The sequence below is a fragment of the Sebastes fasciatus genome, chromosome 15 (assembly GCF_043250625.1).
Source record: "Sebastes fasciatus isolate fSebFas1 chromosome 15, fSebFas1.pri, whole genome shotgun sequence".
In the NCBI taxonomy this organism is placed as follows: domain Eukaryota; kingdom Metazoa; phylum Chordata; class Actinopteri; order Perciformes; family Sebastidae; genus Sebastes; species Sebastes fasciatus.
In genome coordinates, this window is record NC_133809.1 from 7,352,492 (window position 1) to 7,372,502 (window position 20,011).

At 42.1% G+C, this 20,011-nt stretch overlaps 1 protein-coding gene across 5 annotated transcripts in view; it reads right to left on the reverse strand.

Moving 5' to 3' along the window:
* nin (ninein (GSK3B interacting protein)) overlaps window positions 1-20,011 on the reverse strand; it is a 29,030-nt gene that overhangs the window by 7,080 nt on the left and 1,939 nt on the right. For 2 of the 5 annotated variants that reach the window (XR_012597413.1, XR_012597414.1), the window contains exons 1-23: window positions 17,482-17,541; window positions 17,096-17,308; window positions 16,067-16,163; window positions 13,884-14,059; window positions 11,302-11,347; window positions 11,036-11,211; window positions 9,787-9,933; window positions 9,493-9,660; window positions 9,136-9,272; window positions 8,824-8,964; window positions 8,285-8,459; window positions 8,052-8,162; window positions 7,722-7,811; window positions 7,485-7,620; window positions 7,207-7,328; window positions 5,973-7,096; window positions 2,426-2,524; window positions 2,253-2,322; window positions 1,212-1,379; window positions 1,002-1,118; window positions 624-737; window positions 321-467; window positions 15-194 (exon numbers count right to left, since the gene is read on the reverse strand). Coding sequence is in view for 3 of the 5 variants with exons in the window: in XM_074661773.1 (XP_074517874.1) it covers window positions 15-194; window positions 321-467; window positions 624-737; window positions 1,002-1,118; window positions 1,212-1,379; window positions 2,253-2,322; window positions 2,426-2,524; window positions 5,973-7,096; window positions 7,207-7,328; window positions 7,485-7,620; window positions 7,722-7,811; window positions 8,052-8,162; window positions 8,285-8,459; window positions 8,824-8,964; window positions 9,136-9,272; window positions 9,493-9,660; window positions 9,787-9,933; window positions 11,036-11,211; window positions 11,302-11,347; window positions 13,884-14,059; window positions 16,067-16,163; window positions 17,096-17,308; window positions 17,482-17,535 (4,008 nt within the window). In the remaining 2 variants the exon portion in view is untranslated. Of the gene's footprint in view, window positions 1-14; window positions 195-320; window positions 468-623; window positions 738-1,001; window positions 1,119-1,211; window positions 1,380-2,252; window positions 2,323-2,425; window positions 2,525-5,972; window positions 7,097-7,206; window positions 7,329-7,484; window positions 7,621-7,721; window positions 7,812-8,051; window positions 8,163-8,284; window positions 8,460-8,823; window positions 8,965-9,135; window positions 9,273-9,492; window positions 9,661-9,786; window positions 9,934-11,035; window positions 11,212-11,301; window positions 11,348-13,883; window positions 14,060-16,066; window positions 16,164-17,095; window positions 17,309-17,481; window positions 17,544-20,011 lie in introns of those variants that run through there. The other 3 variants (XM_074661773.1, XM_074661774.1, XM_074661775.1) reach the window with 3 other exon arrangements.

The window sequence follows — 20,011 nt, forward strand, 5'->3', positions numbered from 1 at the left end:
GGTCCTCAGCTCACCTTTTCTCTGGACTGCACCAGGTCTCCTTTGACGTTGCGTACTTCAGCCTGAAGCCGGTCGTTTTCCTGCCTCAGCAGCTGCTGCCCCTGGTCCACCAGCCGAGACATCTTATCTCTGTACAGCTTCTTGCTCTGACTCTGGAGACCACTCGAGTGCAAGGCCATCTCCAAAACGTGGTTCTGTGATGAACAAAAAAGTAAAAGGTCAAATCTACTGACAAAATGTGCAAAATTCTACTACCTTGTCTCACATTTGAACATCTTCAAACATCACATAATCAAAAACATTAAAAAAAATAATCGTACTTTATCGTTGACATTTTGCAGCTGCTTGTGTAGCACGGAAACTTCACGTTTGAGGGAATCCCTCTCCTGCTGCAAAACACGTTGGTCTGACTTGAGACGAGCACTTTGATGGTTCACAGCTTGAAGAGTTTCATCCACTGTCTTCACCTACAGTGGAGAAAGGAACGGATTTGGTTTAACTTGTTCCAGGAGTACACCAGTCACAAATCTGTTTAATTACTATGGATGCTACTGTAAAATGCTTTGAAATAAAACAGCAAGTGATTGATAGAGATGATTCTGAGGGTCACAGCGGACTCTTACCCTCTCATGAGCTTTGGCGAGCTGGCTGCAGAGGCCCTGAGTCTCCTTATCCGCGCTCTTCCGCTCCTCTACCAGGCTGCTGAGCTGACTCTCCATAGAGTCCACTTTGACCGCCTGAGAACCAGAAGACAACTACAGTTGTAATTAAACAATCCTTTATGTGCACCTTCACTGCTAAAGCTCCACGCCACAATATCTCAGCAGATCACAGTGACCTTAAGGACAGAAAATATTTATTTTCTTTTATACTTGTCATTGAAGGTGAAAATATTCACTTAGATTGTCGGAGTCATTTCATGGTAAGAGTAGGTGGTGTTGATGCTTTATCACTTTCTGTGTGTCACGCTTTATTGCCCCCATCAGAGTGTCCCTGCTCACCTTCTCTCTGAGGCCAGAGAGCTGCAGTGACAGCTGGGTATTCCTCTGCTCCAGCTGTGCAGCGTCCTCCAGAGCTTTGGTCAGCTCTGCCTCCAGAGCAGACACACAAGCTGCCAGCTAACACAAAACAGCCACCGATTAACTACCCGCTACGACCGACACGACACCATGACGACGACGACGACCAGTCGGTCATAAAACTCTGTTTACCTTGTTTTTCTCATCAGCGGCGGACACCTCCCTCCTCTCGTTCTCCTTTATCAGCTCTGCCAGCTGCTGGCGGAGATTCTCCACGTCAGAAATGTTTTGGGTATTTTTCTCTGACAGCAGCCCGTTCTCATCCTCCAGTTGTTGGCTCTGCACACGCAGCTCTGACATCTGCAGAAGAGATAATACATCTTGTTAACGGCTTCTGAATGAAGGAGGAATTAATTGTCTTCGTGAATCAGAATCATTCTAAATAGACAGGCGTAAAGGTAAAGAAATGGTTTCATATTAAAGTTAAAATAATAATGACAGACCAGAAGAAAAAGAAGGAAATAGGTGGAGGAGGACAACCTGATCTGTCAGTGACTCAGATATGTCCAATAAATGAGGGTGAAAGTGATGACATCAGAGGTAATATATTTTTTTAGGGTGAAGGCATCATAAAATATGACAACAGATTTGAAGCTTTATTCAAAAACCTCAATAGAAGCTTTGAAATATATAGTTTATATTCTAATTATGACAATAATTGATGAGGATGAAAGGGAATTGATTTCATAGTTACTTAATACATTTGACCAACGCATTAGTAAATGAACGGTTTTAAATACTGTTGTCTATTAAAGCCTTTTTTAATGAATGCCGTATTAATATGAGATACGTTTAGTTAAAAGGTGTGCGTTTACATTAAGACAGCTGGCTGGGCCTTCATCATTTGTGCGTACGCGTGGTCTGAGGCAATTCTAAATTTGTTCGAACAAATTCAGGTAAGAAAATATTAATGAATCCCCGATTTGTGCGCAAAACATTCATACGCACGGTTTAAGCACAGACTTGTTTGTGAATGAGGCCAATTGAGTGCTTAGTGAGCAAATGTTAGCATGTATCACGCTAAACTGAGATGGTAAACATTATACTTGCTTAACATCAGCATGTTATCACTGTTGTTGTGAGCGTGTTAGCATGTCATTGCTGTGCTTAAGTACCGCCTCACGGAGCTGCTAGCGGGGCTGTACACTCTTGTTTTAATAGTCACTTCAGTACCTGTTTCTCGAAATTCTCTTCTGCCTTTTGAGCCGTTATCTTCCCTTTTTGTAAGTGCTCCAGTGTTTGTCTAAAATCAAAACATTAGAAGAAAAAGTCAGTTTACATGACAAAACAAAAATGAACAGAGGTCAGTATTAAATATATGTTTAAATAAAAAAGGTGTTTCTTACACCAACTCTTCCTGGACCTCTTTCAAGTCCTCTTCCTTCAACGCTGCGATCTTTTTCCTGAGGACGACGTTTTCTTCAGCGAGACGACTGGCCTCAGATCTGTAGACGGACAAAACCACATTAAAAACAGCAAGATTCTGCGATTTACACACTTTGATCATACATTTTTCTTTTGCTATTCCACTGGTGATCTACAGGGATCAAAGCAGCACAAGTGTTCAAGATCTGTTGCACCACACAAAGAGTTTAGGAACCTAATCACGGGTAGGATAAACAGAACAACGTTGTGCTTAGGAACAAGAGGAAGAGCGCTCTTAAAAATCAAAGCACCACCGGGATGGGACAACGGGAAGCCACAGGAGACACGGAGGTACGGGATCCTAGTTGTTCTCCACGTTACCTATGAGCCTGTGTCGTTTCATTTAATGACTGCGACTTGTCCTGTAGCTCTGTGATGGCTCTGCGAAGTTCGGTGTTCTGCTTCTCAAACTCCTCACAGCTGTCTTCCAGATCGGTCACGGCCTGAACTTCATCCAGGAGAGACTCCTCTGATTGTCCAGCGTCTGAGAGAACCTCATCCTGCCTCTCAAATTCACCCAACAACTCGGAGAGCTTTCCGTTCTCTTCTCTCATCCTGTCGATCTCGTCCTCCAGAGCAATCGGCTGATCTTGGAAATCATGGGAAACATTCTTCCGGCTTTCAAAGCTCCAAACTCTCTTTTCAAGCTCACCGTTTTGTTCCTTCAGTTTGGCGTTTTCACACATGCAATCTTCATATCTAATCTGAACATCGGTCATCTTTAAGGCTTTTACCTCCAGCTCTTTGACGTGCTCCATTAAAAGCAGCACTTTAACTTTGAGGCTATAGTTTTCCTCCAGTATCTGGTGACCAGTGTTGATCTTTTCAGTGTTATGAGCCAGAAGATTCTCTAGTATTTCTGTCTTCTGTTGAAGCAGAGAAATCTTCTCATGTAGGAGGATGTTCTCGTCCATGGCAGTGGTATACAAAGCTTGTAGTTTAAGGAGAGAACATTCAGCATCTTCATCCTTTATTTGTGTGGTTAAACGTTCACAGTCGGAGTCTGAAACAAGTTCAACTTCCTGTCTACGGTCGTGAGAGTTATTTGGTAAACACCTAACCTCAGCATCCACCAGAGAGAGTTCATCTGGGTCACCTGTCTCCTCAAGCGCTACGGGATCAACCGCAGCCTCATGACATGTCTCATCTTCATGGGAAGAGCGCTCATTGACCAAATCTTGAGGTTTGTTCTCCTCCTCACATGATTCAAGAGCTACTTTATTCTCATCATCTTCATCTACACCTTCAGACGCCTCAGGGGATGAGACCGCTTCACACGGCCTCTCTGGGGAAACGGCTTCGCTTTGGGATTCAACGGTTGACTCATTTCCATCGTGATCTGTGGAATCTTGGTTGTGGTCATCACAGGATGTGGATTCAGAGTCTTCATGTCCAATTTCTGCAGAACAACAACCTACTTTGGGGTCGCCTTCAACTTCCTCTGGGTTTGATTCTTCAATTTTGTCATCTTCTGGGAAAGCAACAACTAGATTTACTTCCGGCGTGTTGTCTCCTCGATCATCGCTGGTGGAAGATACCTTTTCATCATATTCTTTATCAACATTTTTTGTGTTTTCAGGACCTCCATCCACTGCATCAGGGTCCTCAGATAAAGTCTCTACATCTTGTTCAACCAGAAATGGTGTCGAACCATCTAGTTCTTGATTAGAGGGGTCGGCAAGAATAGCATCATTGAAAGAGATTTCAGGATGTGCACAACATGAAACACATTCTTCCTCCATTAAAGTGTTTATTTCATTTGATTCTTCCATTTCTTCTTCCTTAGCCTTTTCTGCAGAAGACAAAACCTGATTGAATATCATCTCCAGCTCTTTAATTCTGTTTTTAAGCACTTCTCTTTCTGCTATAAGCTCTTCTCTGTCGTTCTCTAGATTATCTCCTAACTTTTCCTCAAGCATGGACGCATGTTCCTGCAGCTCCTTCCTCTCGAGCTCAAAGTCCACAGCTGCCTGTTGAAGCAGCCTCTCCAGCTCCTCGATCTTCATCTTCAAATCATCGCGCTCGGTCAACAGTTCGATCCTCTCAGTAATCTGCCTCTCAGAGATGGAAAGCATCTCGTTGTATTTTGCCTCAAGTTCTGACTGGCGGCTCAGAAGTTCTTCCCTCTCCTGCTTAAAATCTTCCACTGTTTGATTCAGCAGGAGCTCCGTCTCTAGTGCCTTCTTCTCACACTGAGCTAGAAGCTCGTCTTTGGTTTCCAGGCTCCCTTGAAGCCGGGTGTGGAGGTTATTCAGCTGCTTGCTCAGCGCTATCTCTTTAGTCTGAGCCGAACTGATGAAGTCATCCAGCTCGTTTTGCAGTTGCTGGTTTTTAATCACAAGTTCTTCCATTTCCTCTTTATGTAAACTTTCTAGCTCTTGTCGTTCTTTTGTCCACTCTTGATCCAAGCTCTCTTTTTCTTGCTCTATGGCCTCCTCAATCAGTCTTCTTTGTTCCTCGGCGTTCTCCAGGACCTCCTGCATCCGTGACTCCCAGTGGAGCTTCTGCCTTTCAGAAAGAGCCGTCAGCTCACTTTGGTAGTGCTGTTCGAGTTTCTGAACATCAGCCTGAAAACGCTCTGCAGCAGATTCTTGATCACCTGAGAAACGACTTTCCACTTCCTTGATTCTCTGGGTGAAGCTGATCTCGATCTCCCTCCTGTACACGGTTATGTAATGATTGTTACAGCAACTGTTTTGAACTCTTAATAGTACAAGTTAAAACAACTAACCAAACTAAAATAACTTTTTTTTAATCATATTACCGGTAGGTCATCGGAAAATGATGCATGTTAGGGCACTTTTACAAGCCAACATTTAGTCCGTTTTAATCAAACTCTGGTGTGGTTCGTTTGGGCAGTTGTGAACGCAGTAATCGTACTCTGGTGCGGACCAAAACAAAGGCTGCCTGTGAATTTGTTGAGACAGACACAGGTAAATGACAGGTTAACATGAGTGGGAAAGAACGGACCTGGACTTCTGCAGAAGTCCGATGTTTGCTTGACATCTTGACCAAAGACAACATACAGAATATGCTAAACAAATTCCACAAAAATACTGACGTTTTTAAAGCAATTCGAGAGAAACTGGGGGAGAAGGGATTTGTGCGCACAGTAGATCAGTGCAGAGTCAAAATGAAAAAACGTTGAATATATATCAGCAATATATCAAAGTCGGCGATTCCTTGCATAGAAGTGGCAGCTCTCGAGATGAAAAAGATAAATTTGCTCCTTTGTACACGCTCCTCAGCAAATTATTTTTAAATTTGGTCTGCTTTAATTTGTGCACAGTGAAACCGAACCAGACTAAATAGAAAACAAAACAAAATGATCAATTTCATTGTGATTGGGACTAGTCAAACGGACTATGGCTTGTGAAAGCACCCCTAAGAACAAAGCAAGTTTTATTGATAAAGAAGTTACTGTGATATTAACACAATTAAAGATCTCTCAAAAACTGAATATCTCACCTCTCCTGAGTGACGTCATCTCGTAGTTTGTCCAACATGCTGCCGAGAGCCTCCCTCTCTCCAGTGTGCTTGACCGTCAGCTCCTTCATGGCCTCTCTGTGGCTCTCCTCTAGACGATCCCTTTCCTCTGCCATTAAGCCTTCTAGTCTCTCCTCCTCCTCCTCTTTCTCAGTCTCAAGCTTCACCCTCTCTTCATTCAGCCTCTCCTGGAGCATCCCTTCGTAATCCTCCTCCAGTTGCAGTCTCTCCCTCTCCCACTCCTCCTTCAGCTTCTTCTCCCTCTGCTCAAACTTCTCTTGTACCTGCAGCCTTTCTTGCAGTATTCGATCGAGCAGAGCGTCCTCGTGAAGCTCCCGAAGCCGGGCTCGTTCATGCTCCCATTCCTCCCTGAGCTTGCCCTCCTTCTCCTCCTGTTCCCTGACAAGTCTCATCATCTCTTCCTCCAGCACCTCCTGCAGAGACTCATTATTCTGCTCATCCAGCTGAGCCCTCTCTTTCTGCCACTGCTCCGTCAGCCTCTGCACAATCTCGTCACGCTCTCCCTCAAACCTCATCTTTGCTTCCTCTAGTCTGGCCTTCAGTTCATCCTCATGGCTTTGTTGCAGCAGCTCTTTCTCCCTTTCGCAATCATCTAACAATCTCTGCTCCAACTCAGCCTCTTCTTCCTGCAGTTTCTTCCTCTCCTCTTCCAGTCTGGCTTCAGAAAGCTTTACATGCTCTTCACCCAGTTTCTTAATCTCAATGGCGTGTTGTTTCCTCAGCTCGTCCATCTCGTTGACAAGGTTTCCATCCGTCTCCGTCTGCTGGGCTGCGAGGGTCTTCAGCTGCTCCTCCAGGTCTGCGACGAAGGTGTGGGCCTCCAGCAGTTGTTGTCTGAAAGTTCCTACTTCCTCCTCTTGCAGATTCTCCAGCTCTTCCCTCTCCTCAGCCTGCTTCTGCTCCAGACACGTCCGCTCCAGCTCCGCCTGCTCTACCTGGCTCTGGAGCTCCTGTTCATGGCTCTGAACGCTGGCCATCTCCTCCCTCAAAGCCTGCATCTCCTGCTGGTACTGGAGGGCTAAGGCAGCCTTCTGGTCCTCATGGGTCGCCCTCTGCTGTCCTACCATCTCATCAAACTCAGTGATCTGTGGTGATAAAGAAAAGAATGTAGAGGAATTAATCAAATTAATATGAATATATTAATATATGAATGAGCAAAATGCCATCCAATGAAATATAAAACTACTACACTAACCTTGCTTTCCAGCTGGTTTTGCAAATCCTCCGTTTCCTGAAGGTGTTGCTCCTTCAGCTGCTCCAACATCATCTCTGCCTCGAGGCTCATGCTGAAGGGCTGAACTTCCTCTGAACCGATACCTGCAAAAAGTCACATTACAAGTTGGTGAAACTGGTGACACAGGGTTTCCTTGTTTCTATGCAAAATGTTTATGTTCCGATTGTTGTCACGAACAGATGCAGTCAGGGCTCTATACTGTAATTAGCTCCCCAGGGAGTGTACAGTATATGTGTTACCTGGATCAGACTCCATGCCGGGGCTTTTACTCTCCAGCTCCTCAGAGAGAGGTTTGTGGCAGGGCTGATGAACTCGACCAAGACTGTGAAACTCCTGCAACTCTGACTGCAGCTCGTCGATACGATCCTGCAGCTCCTACAAATGAGAGCACTATGAGTTAAACATGTATATTGTATCAGGTCTGTGCGCGGACACGCAAGCTAAAATTCAAGAAAAGGTGATTTAGATGCAGTTACCCTGTACTGAGCTTCGTAGCTGCTGCGTAGTTCTTTAATACGTTCCTCTTGGAGGAGGAAGTCTGCACTGCCAGTGTCCAACTCTCCAAACTAAAGAAGATCATTCACAAGTTAATAGTTTGTTTGCACAGAAACCATAAAATAAAAGACACAAACAAAAAGAGCTAGGCAGAAGAGGAGCGAGAACACAGAAAATCAACAAATAAAAACAAAAACGCAAGCCAATAACCCCCAAAGAAAACTAATGTAGTGTTTGTGTATGTTCCAATAACTCCAACAATAGAGAAAGTCAGTATTGAAATCACAGAGAGCCATAAAATGTCTCTGTACCTTTTCTTTCATAACGTTGTCCAAACTAGTCTGGAGTTTTGTATTTTGACTTTGTGTCTCCATTAGTTTTTCGGTGCTGTCCAGCAACTCCATTTCAAGGCGTCGGTTTTCCTAAAAAATAAAGATACCAACAGAACAGATGAAATGAAGCCACGTCAAGGTTCGTCAGTGACTGCTTGGTGCGTCAATAAACATTCTAAAAACATATTAAAAGCAAAGAGAGTCTTTTTTACCTTCACAGAGATGGATAGGTGGTCTCGGAGAAAAGATTCGTCATCCCTGATCTTCTCCACCTCCGCTTCCAGTTGCTCGCGCTGCAGGCCGGCCTGCTGCTGCATCTGGTCCATCTCCTTCATCAGCTCTGATCGTGCTGCTGCTAGTTTCTCTTTGTGGTCTTGTTCAAGCTTCCTGAAGACAAAAAGACACACAGAAAACAGGGTGTAACACTTACAAAGAACCAGGGCAGCCCCCTCTCAGTCGATTAGTCAACTATAGCATACGACGAGCATATAAATCTAATTATGATCAGCTGCAGTCTTTATGAATGGACTAGATTAAGGGATAAAGAGTGACAGATATAATCCCTCAGTATTTTAATACTTAAAATCCACATCAGGAATGAGGCAGAGATGTAGGGAAGGAGAAGAAGGCACAATTAAACATGAGTCAAACATCAATCAAATTATTCTAAACACCTTAGTGGGCGGAGGCCTATTGCTGTGATAACACTGGAGAACAAACAGCATCTGGTGTAATCTGAGGGATAAATTACCTGAGATTGAGGTTGTTCATGTGCTCAATCGCAGCGTGACGCTCATCCACCTCAGTGGCGAGTTCAGTTTTTAGCTTCTCTGCTTTTTCCAGGTCAGATCGGATTTTCTCTTTCTCCCTGAGCTCTCGGTCTACACGCTCTCTGAAAAGAGAAAAACAACAGGGCCAATAATTGTATGAAGCTTTACTGAATAATCCTGCACGTGTTATTTTAGACTAACAGGTTCAAAATGATTCCAAATGTATTCATCAAATATAAACAAAGATAATTAAGATCCTAATGGGCTGCATTATAATGGTGACTCGTACTCACAGGAGATATATGATCTCAGCTTTGAAGCTCGCCAACGCCGCCTGGTGAATCCCATTCTTAGTAACCAGTAGCTCATTCTCCAGGGCCATGGTGAGATCAGTAAGACTCAGTTTTCCATCTAAGCTGAAATTCAAAGCCTGCAGAAAAAAACAAAAAACAATTATACATTTGTTCTTTTTTGAATATCTTAGAAAAATATTGACTTAATTGAATCATGGAGTAAATACAAAAAACGGTAGTTTTGTAAACCATTTTCTGACTTCCTTTCTGTCATCAGCTGTCTGTTTCAAAATGTACAAATTAACTAGATTTAAAGTGCTGATAATAATTAACACTAATAATTAGAAGAATAAGTACCTGCAGGATCTCAATACTGTTTTCTATTCCCTCTTCCATCCAGGCATCCAGGATGTATTCGACTGGAGTGAAGCCGGTTCCGTCGTCCAGGGTGGAGAAGAGACGCATGCCGATGGTGCTGGTCAGAGCAGCAGGAGCGGCTATCCTACGGCCTCCCTCATCAAACGGCTGTACAGGGAAGAATGTGTGTTTTTACTAGAGAAATCAGTTAATCTCCAAAATTCCACCTAATCAATTACCAACAAGGGAATTACCCCACATGCTGTGATCTTGTAGAGCTAAACAAACAAATACCTGAGTGGAGTGGTGTCGTTTGAGCTGTCTGTAGGGCGTGGAGGCGGACGGCGTGGGGGGTTTGTTGTGTTTTACAACCCTGGAAACAAACTCCTGAACATTCATCACTCCGTCGCCGGTTACACTCTGGAGCACATCCACATTTATCTGAAAAATAAATACATGTTGTAATTTCTTTACATTGTATGCGAGTGATTTTTTATCATTTGATTCCCTCGGGTTGATTTGAAGTTGTTAAGTCCAAAATTTATATATATGTCACATGGACTAATGCACTCAGGCCAAATAGTTTACATGTCTGTAGAGCTGTAACGACAACCAGCAACTACTTCAGTAATCAATTAATCATCATCAAGTCATTTTTCTAGCTAAAATGCAAAATATTTTAGCACCAAATAGGGAAATTTGCTGTTTTTCTGACAGTCAATGCCGATATTGGCACACATTTTTTCCCCACCTAATTGCAGAAAACATAAAGTCTTCAAAAAGACATAAAATACAATGCTTTTCAAAATAATAAAACTACTTCAACTTATGTTACATGTAAAACATGCCGTATTTATTTGTATCTAACATATTCAAACAAAAATTCATCCTGGTTAAACAGGCTTGGATGATGCTGTCCCTGAAGACAATCATGAAAATTGGCACAACCAGGGCTAATTTGACCTATTTCAAAAGTTGCAAAACAATGTAATCTCTGTCCAAAGGGATCATGTGAAAGTAAGAGCAGTCATATTTGGTTTTGCAACCCGCTTCATCAACGGTTCAGGTCATGTGCGCAGATGCGTCATCTTATCCGCCTCATCGGTAATTTCGGGAGGAAATGTTAATTTCTGTCCAATTCTGATATTTCATTTTAAATCCTTTATCTGCTGATACCGGCGATGACGTGCTGATATCATCGTGCATCCCTAGTGTATATGATATTTATAGGGTATATGTACTTTTCCTAATAAGTAATAAAGTAAAAACTTTAACGAGAGCGGCCCTTGGGAGGCAGAAAACACATTTGTTTGTACTCAAATTGTCTAAATGAGCAATGGAATCAGGAGGAACAAGAAACATCAAAGCAAGGCAGAACTGCATGGTTATTTTAACATCAATAAATTATAACCACAGTAATGTGCCACTAGGCCAGAGTGCACTGAAACACAGTGTGACTTTATAAAACTAACTAAAGTATTGATAATGAGATTTGAAAAGCTGCGTTGAAATTAACGGTCTCTCCATTCACTTTTAATCTCACCTCCGGGCCCAGGTGTTCACAAAGCGCGAGCAGTTCGGAGTGACCAGCACATCCGTCCCACGATATCTCCAAGTCGTCACAGGCTTCACGCAGTCTCTCCTCTAAACAGGTCGACGAGGGAAAGATGGCTCCCCGAGGTGTGCTCGGCTCGTCGGGGTTCCACAGATGCATCTGGCCTACAAACAAGATAAGAAGAGACTGTGATCATCTAGTGATAAACATCTATAGAGTGAATTTTATGAAAATACCACGACTTTGACGTTTACCTTCTGCCTCGTACTCCTCTGTGCTTGTTTCGTGAGCGTTCCAGCGCTGTTAGAGACAAAAAGATACCGAAATTGGGATTAATATCACAAAGAAGATGATTTTAATGTCCACATTAAAATATCTCCACAGGCTGTTTTTGTGTGTGACAATCAGCTGTTTATAAGTTCAAACATGTTTTTAAATGAGGCGAGGTGGGAGTCCGGGTGAAAAGGGGGCAGGAGCGTCTGACAAAAAGCACAAAAGAGCTTTTGTGACGGCACGAGGGCATCAGGGATGGTCAATGTGCATATTAGGAATGGTGGTAATAATAGAGAAAATGTGTCATGGACAGACACACTTTTCATGTTTTCTTTTACCTTTTCAAACATATTTAAAGTATACTCCTCGTAACAATGTTCAACATTTAAAATATAAAGTTAAAATGACATAAATGAGAAGCTGATGCTAAAAATGAGTCACTCACTCTGGAAAAATTACATTTTAAAAATGCCTTTTGAAACTAAAAAACAGTTTAAAATTCAAGTGAGTTTTTCTTACTCTTAAATCCTAATTAAAACTACCAGTAGAGTCATGATTTCAACGTAAACACAGTAGTGTTTTTTTGTGATTGTCAAGAAATCCGAGAGGGGGAGGGGTTTGTGTGGGTGTGACCCACTGCGCTCCAGCCCAGTCCCAGCGTGACCGTCTATTGTTTGGGAAGCAAACAGTGAGGGAATGAAGAACAGATGGGATTCTGCGAGTGGCGTTTTGATACATGGTGTATAGGCATCCAGGAGGGTGGGGGTAGTGGGGCTCATTGTTCCTCTGTCACAGTCCTACACCCTCCTCCTCCTCTTCCTCCTCCCATAGCACCAGGCCTGCCGTCTCCGTGGCAGAGCCCCCTGACCCATCCCCATCTGCTGGTCCCCAGGCCGGACATTGTAGCATTGTTGCAACCCAGATTAGTCAATAACACCGAGACACGCTTCAGCTCAATGTCTCCAACAGTGTTTGTCTTCTGGGGCGGAGGCCGGAGCGCAGACAATGCACAGAATATTAACACATCCATCCGTGCACAAGCTGAACTCGTCATCATTATACCGTTTTGGGGACTTTTCTTTGTCGTGATTTATGTTTCTGCAGCACATTCATTAGTATGAAAAATTAACCTGCTGTCAAAAGGCCACGGCAGTCAGTAAATCCTATACGTACCAAAAACTTAAACATAAAGCTGCATCCAACCATCATTGTCTATTAATCTTTTGATAATCGTTTCAAATAATCAATTAATCGTTCAGTCTGTAAGATGTCAGAAAATAGTTATCACAGGTTTTATGTTTGTTTTGCATAACCAAAGAGTCCAAAATCCAAAGATAAGCAATTCAAAATGATATAAAACAAAAAATAAATATAAAGCAAATTCTGACATTTGAGAAGCTGGCAGTAGTGAATGTTGAGCAACTTTACTTGATAAATTACATTAGCCTGTTCTCGACCAAAGAAATTCTTAGTCGATTAACACTCATACGATTTTGTCGACTAATCGATGAGTTGATTTAATCGGCGGATCTGTAAAACTGAGTTTCTCCACAAAGAATCACACAAAAGCACCACTTTAAATCTTGTGTTTACCAGAGATGCACTCATAAGTTTCTTAGAAATAAGTCATCTTAGACGTCTAAGACCAAAAGGACTGATTAGTCGACTAATAGACTGAGAGGGAAATTACATAGACTAATTAATTGTCAGCACAGCCCTACTACTTTACAGCAAAATAGACTTTCAGGACAAAATGGGACCTCTTGCTAAATTTACAATCCTTATTTCCGTTGCATGCCATGGATGCACAAATTGTGAGCTAAGACCTCCGTACAATATGCCAAACAACTCTCCATGTCAGCATTGAGAGCAGGATAATCCAAGAAAAGGATCTAGAGATCAACCAGAGGAACCATGCAGAGCGTTCAGCTGTGCATAACCACGACTGAACTAATGCTATACAACTCTGTGACACAGAGACGCATGTCACATTCAAGCCACTACTGTCCTGTGCAGACAACGGGAGGCACCGACTGCCAATCTTAAATAAAGAAAAATATTGACGACCATAAAACAGAACAATCAGCTCCGTCTCTCTTTTTATCTGTTTGGACATGATGATGTAAATTCCTAAATCACTGAGCTGTTGCGTTGACAACCACATCACAGCCAGCATATACACTCAGGGCAAAGTGCAACTCAACACAGAATCACATCATGACACATTAAACTGACAACTCTGTGTGGCGTTACACAAACATTGCGGTTTCATCCGGAGGCTAATTAAAACAGTAATTGTGCTGTTATTTACAGACAGTGCTGCGTTGTTATGCAATGAGCAGGGCCTTGTGGATCCTGCGTTTGAGTGTCCATATTACATTTCAGGATCTGCCCTGCATGCCACTAAGCTGATTAGCTAAGAATAACGCCTCGCTGACGGCCTGTGGCTGCTGAGAAACGCAGTGCAAGGACAGGAGGTGATAAGGGCGGCGTCAGAGTGTCTGGAGGTTCAGAGCAGTCGGTGCTGGAAAAACCCAGAGAACATCAGTCTTTAGCCGTTTACCTCACGCTTCCGGGGAACAGCCAAGTCATAGTTGTCCTCCAGATCCTCCTCCTCCTCCGCCGGGTTTGCGTTCGTAACGTCAGAGAAGTCTGAAATTGGCTCTATGAACTCCGGCGTGGAGCGGCGGCCGTAACGTTTACTGCCCTTCACGAACTTTGGTTGGATCTCAGTAGATTCTGTGGAGATACAATGACAAGAAAATCAAATAAGTACAATTAGTTGATGAATTGACAGGAAATTAACCACCTACTATTTTGGTAATCAATTAATCATCATAGAGTAATTTTTCTAGCTAGAATGCTAAAAATTCTAGCATAAAAAATGGGGAATTTTGCCATTTTGGTCAGAGCAAAACAAGACTGTTTTATGCCATTTTGTGGACCAAGGCATTAAATGATTAATCGAGAAAATAGTCAGCAAATCAATCAATGTGTCAATGATGAAAATAATCAGCAGCCATGTGTTCATCAGGGATGCATGATACTAGATTTTTAACGATATCCAATATATTCCAACTCCATATTTCACGATGCCAATGCAGAGTCGAGTAGAGTCATAATTACTTGCATACTGTATGTCGTAGTAAGGTTTGCACAACAGAGGATATTATTAAATACAGAACGAAAAAATGTTCAATGACTAATACGTGCCGCAGCCTTCAGCAGCTACTTCTCTGAGTGACAACTTCTCTAAAAGTGGCAAATACAGAAACTGTTTAAAGCCACATGTTCTCGTTCGTATGCAGACATCAAACTTGAGGTCGACAGTGTTTCAGGTGCAAACTGAAGAGAAAATGTCTTGAACTCTGTAGGTTTAATAGACTTTATGCTTAATTAACAGTAAGACAAAAATATTAACAGTGAAGTAGGGCTGCAACTAACGATTATTTTCATTGTCGATTATTTCCTTGATTAATCGATTAGTTAGGTCAATTATCAATAAAAGGTCACAAAGTAGTAAAAAAAAATGTCGAACAGTGTTTCCCAAAGCCCAAGATGACGTCCTCAAATGTCTTGTTTTGTCCACAAATGTCTTGTTTTGTCCACAACTCAAAGATATTCAGTTTACTGTCATACAGGAGTAAAGAAACCAGAAAAATATTCACTTTTAAGAAGCTGGAATCAGAGTATTTTGACGTTTCTCCTTAAAAAATGACTCAAACCGATTAAATCACTTATCAAAATAGTTGGCGATTAATTTAATAGCTGACAACTAATCAAAAAATGTATTAATCGTTGCAGCTCTAAAGTGAAGTATTTGCTTTGACAAGGATCAGACTTCATATTCTTCATATCTTGTGACACAAGTATCACAATATAGAAGCATGATATAGTAATGCTTGGCCTGTTAATACACGTATTATCATACAGGTCAGTCTGTCCCTCTTCTGTGATCACTAGAGTGAGATGTGATCTTAAAGAAATAAAATAAATGAGCTGAAAAGATGGTGGTATTAACCAGGAGTCTGAAATATTCATTCACAAAAAAGAAGCTTGGGAGTATGAATAAATGATCCAGGAAATAGATTCATATAAAAACACTCTTTTTGTTTACTACATCCATGAAATAACAAACCATGCCAGCGGTCCAACCATGATGGTGCAAATTCAACTGTTTTGTTCAACTGTCAGCTACTTGGCTTTGGGCCTGCACTGTTTGGCTCTGTGCATCTGTATTGTATGTAGATTTACAGCTGAATCAGCATGAGGGCTGTTCCACTTACTCAGCTTTCAGTCACCTTCTCATCTGCTTAGTTGAGTTTGAGTGAGTGGAAAATGTCTCCTTGAAGTTCAATACTAAACTGATACTAGGGCTGCCCCCTCGTAGGCGATTAGTCAACTAATCAACCATTTTGGTTTTAGATTTCTTTAGTTGATTAGTTTTTTTAATGTTTTTTCATGCTGAATGACTTATTTCCAAGAAACTTATGAGCACATCTCTGGTAAACACAAGATCTAAAGTGGTGCTTTTGTGTGATTCTTTGCAGTGAAACTGAGTTTTACAGTGTTAGTCGACTAAGAATTTCTTTGGTTGGGGACAGCCCTAACTGATACGGACATAAAATACAGATTTGATTAATGTTATGGCTTCATGCTTTGTGCTTGTTTCCACCATGTGCATTTTACAAAGAGATTTGTGTGAGATTTCTTTAAAAACCTGCAACACCAGAATCTAGATTTTACCTGGTGTTGACAAGGTCTCCTCCGGTTCTGCTTGTTGTGGCTCAATAGTTGATGACAACACCAGAATCAGTGCATTCTTGAATTGGTCAAAGTCGACCTGGAACAAGAATAGAAAAAAAAAATAGTGTTACATAAATGTGAGACAATGCCAGCAATGCTTAGTATGTGAAGCAAAGTAAAAACAAAAGTTGATGAAATTCCTCAGACTGGATGTAATTCCCAGTGTGCCTGCTGGGTGGAGGCTGCGTGTCCCTGGTTGTCTGGGTGGAGGAGGGTGAACAGCGAGGTCACACTTCAAGAATCAACAGCTGCTAACCCTGGATATGGTGATTTTCTTTGTGCGTCGAGGCTGGCGGCTGCCGGCTTTACGTGGATTTTTTTGGCATTGTTGGATGCCATGGGTAGGCAATCAGTTCTCTTGCCCTCTGCTAACATTTCCCCCCGCCCACAATATACCCACAGAGGCAAGACAATAGCCATCCGTCTGTCCACACGCTTATATACAATCACAACTTGATGCAAAAGTGTGGATGGGAGGTAAGCAATTTGGAATATATCTCATCATCAGTCTACTTTAGGCTGAAAAGATATAATCTACATACTGCAGATCCTCTGAATGTACAATCCATTTTATACAAACTGATTAGACCAGTGTCCTTTCTATTTCATACATTTCCACATGGAGCACCCTCAAAGAAATGCATCTGTGAATGTGATTAGTCGGCTTGGTTGTCCTGACGACAGACACCTGGGATGAGGGCTGATGGGGGCACATTCTCTCCTCAACAAGACAGCTAACAAAGCGCCAAAAAAGCCTGGAGACACAAAGACCTGAGAGCTGGAGTGGCTCAACATGGGGGTCTGCCAAATTCAAAGGACGCAGGGGACCCGTTGCAAAGGAAAGCCAAAAGGCCACGACTCACATGTGCATCAGTAAGAGAACGATATTAATACCGCAAATACAACTTTTCTGAGCAAATTAATGCACATCTGTAGGACACAAACTTATTTTCAGTGGAATGAACTTACCCTGGCAGTGAGGCGGTCCTGGTTCTGCAGCAGTGTGTGGAGAAGAGCTGGTGTGGCATCATCCAGGTGAAGGGACAGGCAGAGGTCAGAGAGTTCCTCCGGGCACAGCGAGCCGGCGCCGCTGGCATCAAAACTGTTAAAGACTTCTTTTAGGCGCTCCTCGTACTGGTCCTGCTCTTGGGTGTCATCCATCCCACAGGACAGCACCCTGCCCTGAAAGACAAGGAAGGAAAAGCCTTGTTTTATCATCACATTTTAGCTGATGAGTCTGTCAACAATAGCAGAATTCAACTTCAATCATTGTTACAAAGCAAAACAAGAGGGCAAAATCTCCTCACTCTAAATTTACATAAGGATATATCCAATCACTGTTAACAAATACTCACAAACAGGGAGGAAACATCTATGTCAACAGTATGCGTTCCTACCAGCTCCTTCATCTGAGATCGCTGCTGAGCCACTGAGCTACCGACACACACCGCTCTAGCGTCATTTGCGGTGGAGGCTTTGGCTAATCCAATTAGAATGATTAGACAATCACGTAAATTGATCGACACGGCCAAGTCTGACACCGACCAGGACTCTCTTTTAACGCCTTTAGCTGGGATGTTTCATCATGACCCATGTAATTCAATCTGAGGCACATGTGAAGGGGAAAATTCACCTTGTATACAGTACACACAGTTGGATGTAGTTCACTGCGCTCAGATAATGGGAGGACAACTAGGACGACCAACAGAGCGCTGCAGACTTGCTGATTTTAAAATCAAGATGAAATCATGGCTGAAATCAACTCAATCATCTACCCATCACACATGAACTCAAACACTTGATGTGTCTTAATGCTGTGAAATCTTGTGGTTGTTGTTGTGCTGTCTTAATGTTGTTGTGTGTTGTTGATGTTGTTGTTGTATAGTGAATATGTAACGTTACTGTTTTCTAATTGTTTTTAATACTAGTGTTCATTTTCTTAACAGAGATGCCATTCTCTGTTTCATGTCCAGGGACTACTGATGTAAACTAGCTTATAGTTAACTCTGGTACAGCTAAGAAGCTGTGCACTGCCCCTGTCAAATAAATAAATGAATAAAATGGTATTTGATTTTGTTAATGCTGACAAAATATAAATCCTAAAGGTAATAATGATAAAAAAGCAGCATGTTTTTAGTTTTTAAGACTAAATGCTCCTTCAAATACTTCAAACTGGAGATAAAGACGATGGACAAAGACAGCAGAGTGGCTCTGAACCAAGTGGAACAAGCAGCCAGGAACTAAATTGGGAAGGTTACTCCAAAAGCTTTGAGCCAACATTTACTGGCTGTCTGGCTGCATCAGTTACAGAGACGTTGTTGTACTTTCTATTGGGATGCATAATTGCTGTAATTGAAAAACAAAGGCAACAAACTCCCCTGGAATCCAGTCCAGCAAAAAATAGAAACGCAAACAATGAATCTTGGGTAATTATTTAGGACTCTTTTACTTTAAAGAGAGACGCATGCGAGACGTAATCGTGTGCCAAATAAAAAAGAAAAGAGTCTGACTAACTTAAGCAATGACATAACTAAACTCATACACGCAACAGGTCAACCACCTGAAGCTTAAGGAAGGTAACATGACTGGAAATAGCAGGAGAGCTGAGCAGAGTAAAACATTCATCTACTTCTATTTTTATAAATGCTTGTTTCCACAAATTGCATGTCTGACCGTTGCAACACATTTCTGCACGCTACAGTACGTAAGTGGACTGTTGGCACCAGTCGTACGTTCATATAGTGCCTCCATTGTTTCTCTTTTTTTGCTTTTCTTGAGTTATACTAATATTACTGCACTTTTAACTGCCCTCTGGCTGCTTTATTATGAACTTTTTTGGTGTTAAATCCTGCATTTTATGGCGTTGAAACAACTTAAATCTCTTGCTGTGCAATGAATAAATGTTTCTTATTTTTTATAATCTTACTTCACTTACTGACTGCCCTTGTTTCCTCACAAAGCTTCGCACTATATTTTTTCTAATCTTTATTCTTCGTGTTGCACCTTTTGATGCTTTTATCATTCACCTTTTGTTCTGAATTGTGTTCATCGTGCAGCACTTTCAGTGTCTTCAGATGTCTGTCTGTGTGTGTTTATGTTTCATGTTTTGCATTTTTCTTGCTGCAAAAAATAATTTCCTCCTGTGGGACAATAAAGATCTGAACTAAACTTTGCTCTCATAGGTAATACATAAATACACATTACACACATACATCTAATGAGTTGAAACTTCCCACTTTGTGCCTTAATATCTATACAAAGAGAAAACCCTCCTGACCCCTGCTTTTCCAGCTGCTCTCAGTGAGATCATCAAGCGCTCGGCCAGGTGTCCCCCACACCCCAGACTCGGGGTTCCCATTCACATCACCACAGACAATGGAGACAAAAACCAAATCAGTATTCTGCATCTGCACATTTCAGCGGCTTATGAAATGCAAGAAAATCATGGCTCAGCAGTGTGGCATCTTGTCTAAAGATATAGTGTCTTAAATTTGAGAAAACATAAAAAAACAAATGTAGGGAAATAATCAGAATGTTTTTATTCATAACGGCACTGCCCTGAAGTAAGTTTCACTCCAGACACTTTGCTTGTGTTGTCTTGTTTTGCGTTCTCCTGCAGCCTCTGAGCCAATTATCCCGGTAGCCCTGCTGCTCGGCCACAGTGGCTCTCGGTGGCTCCCGGTGGCTCTCGGTGGCTGTGATTTGACAGCTGCTGCAGCCAAAGAATCGCTCAAGTCCAGGTCACAAGAAGGAGGTTAATCCTTCACACCATCCCAACATCCACTGACACTGGTAATTATCACTAGCAGATGTCAGACTGGGAAAGTAAAAAATGTCAAAACTTTTCTTCTACAACATCTGCCTCGTGAAACACTGATGGGTGTA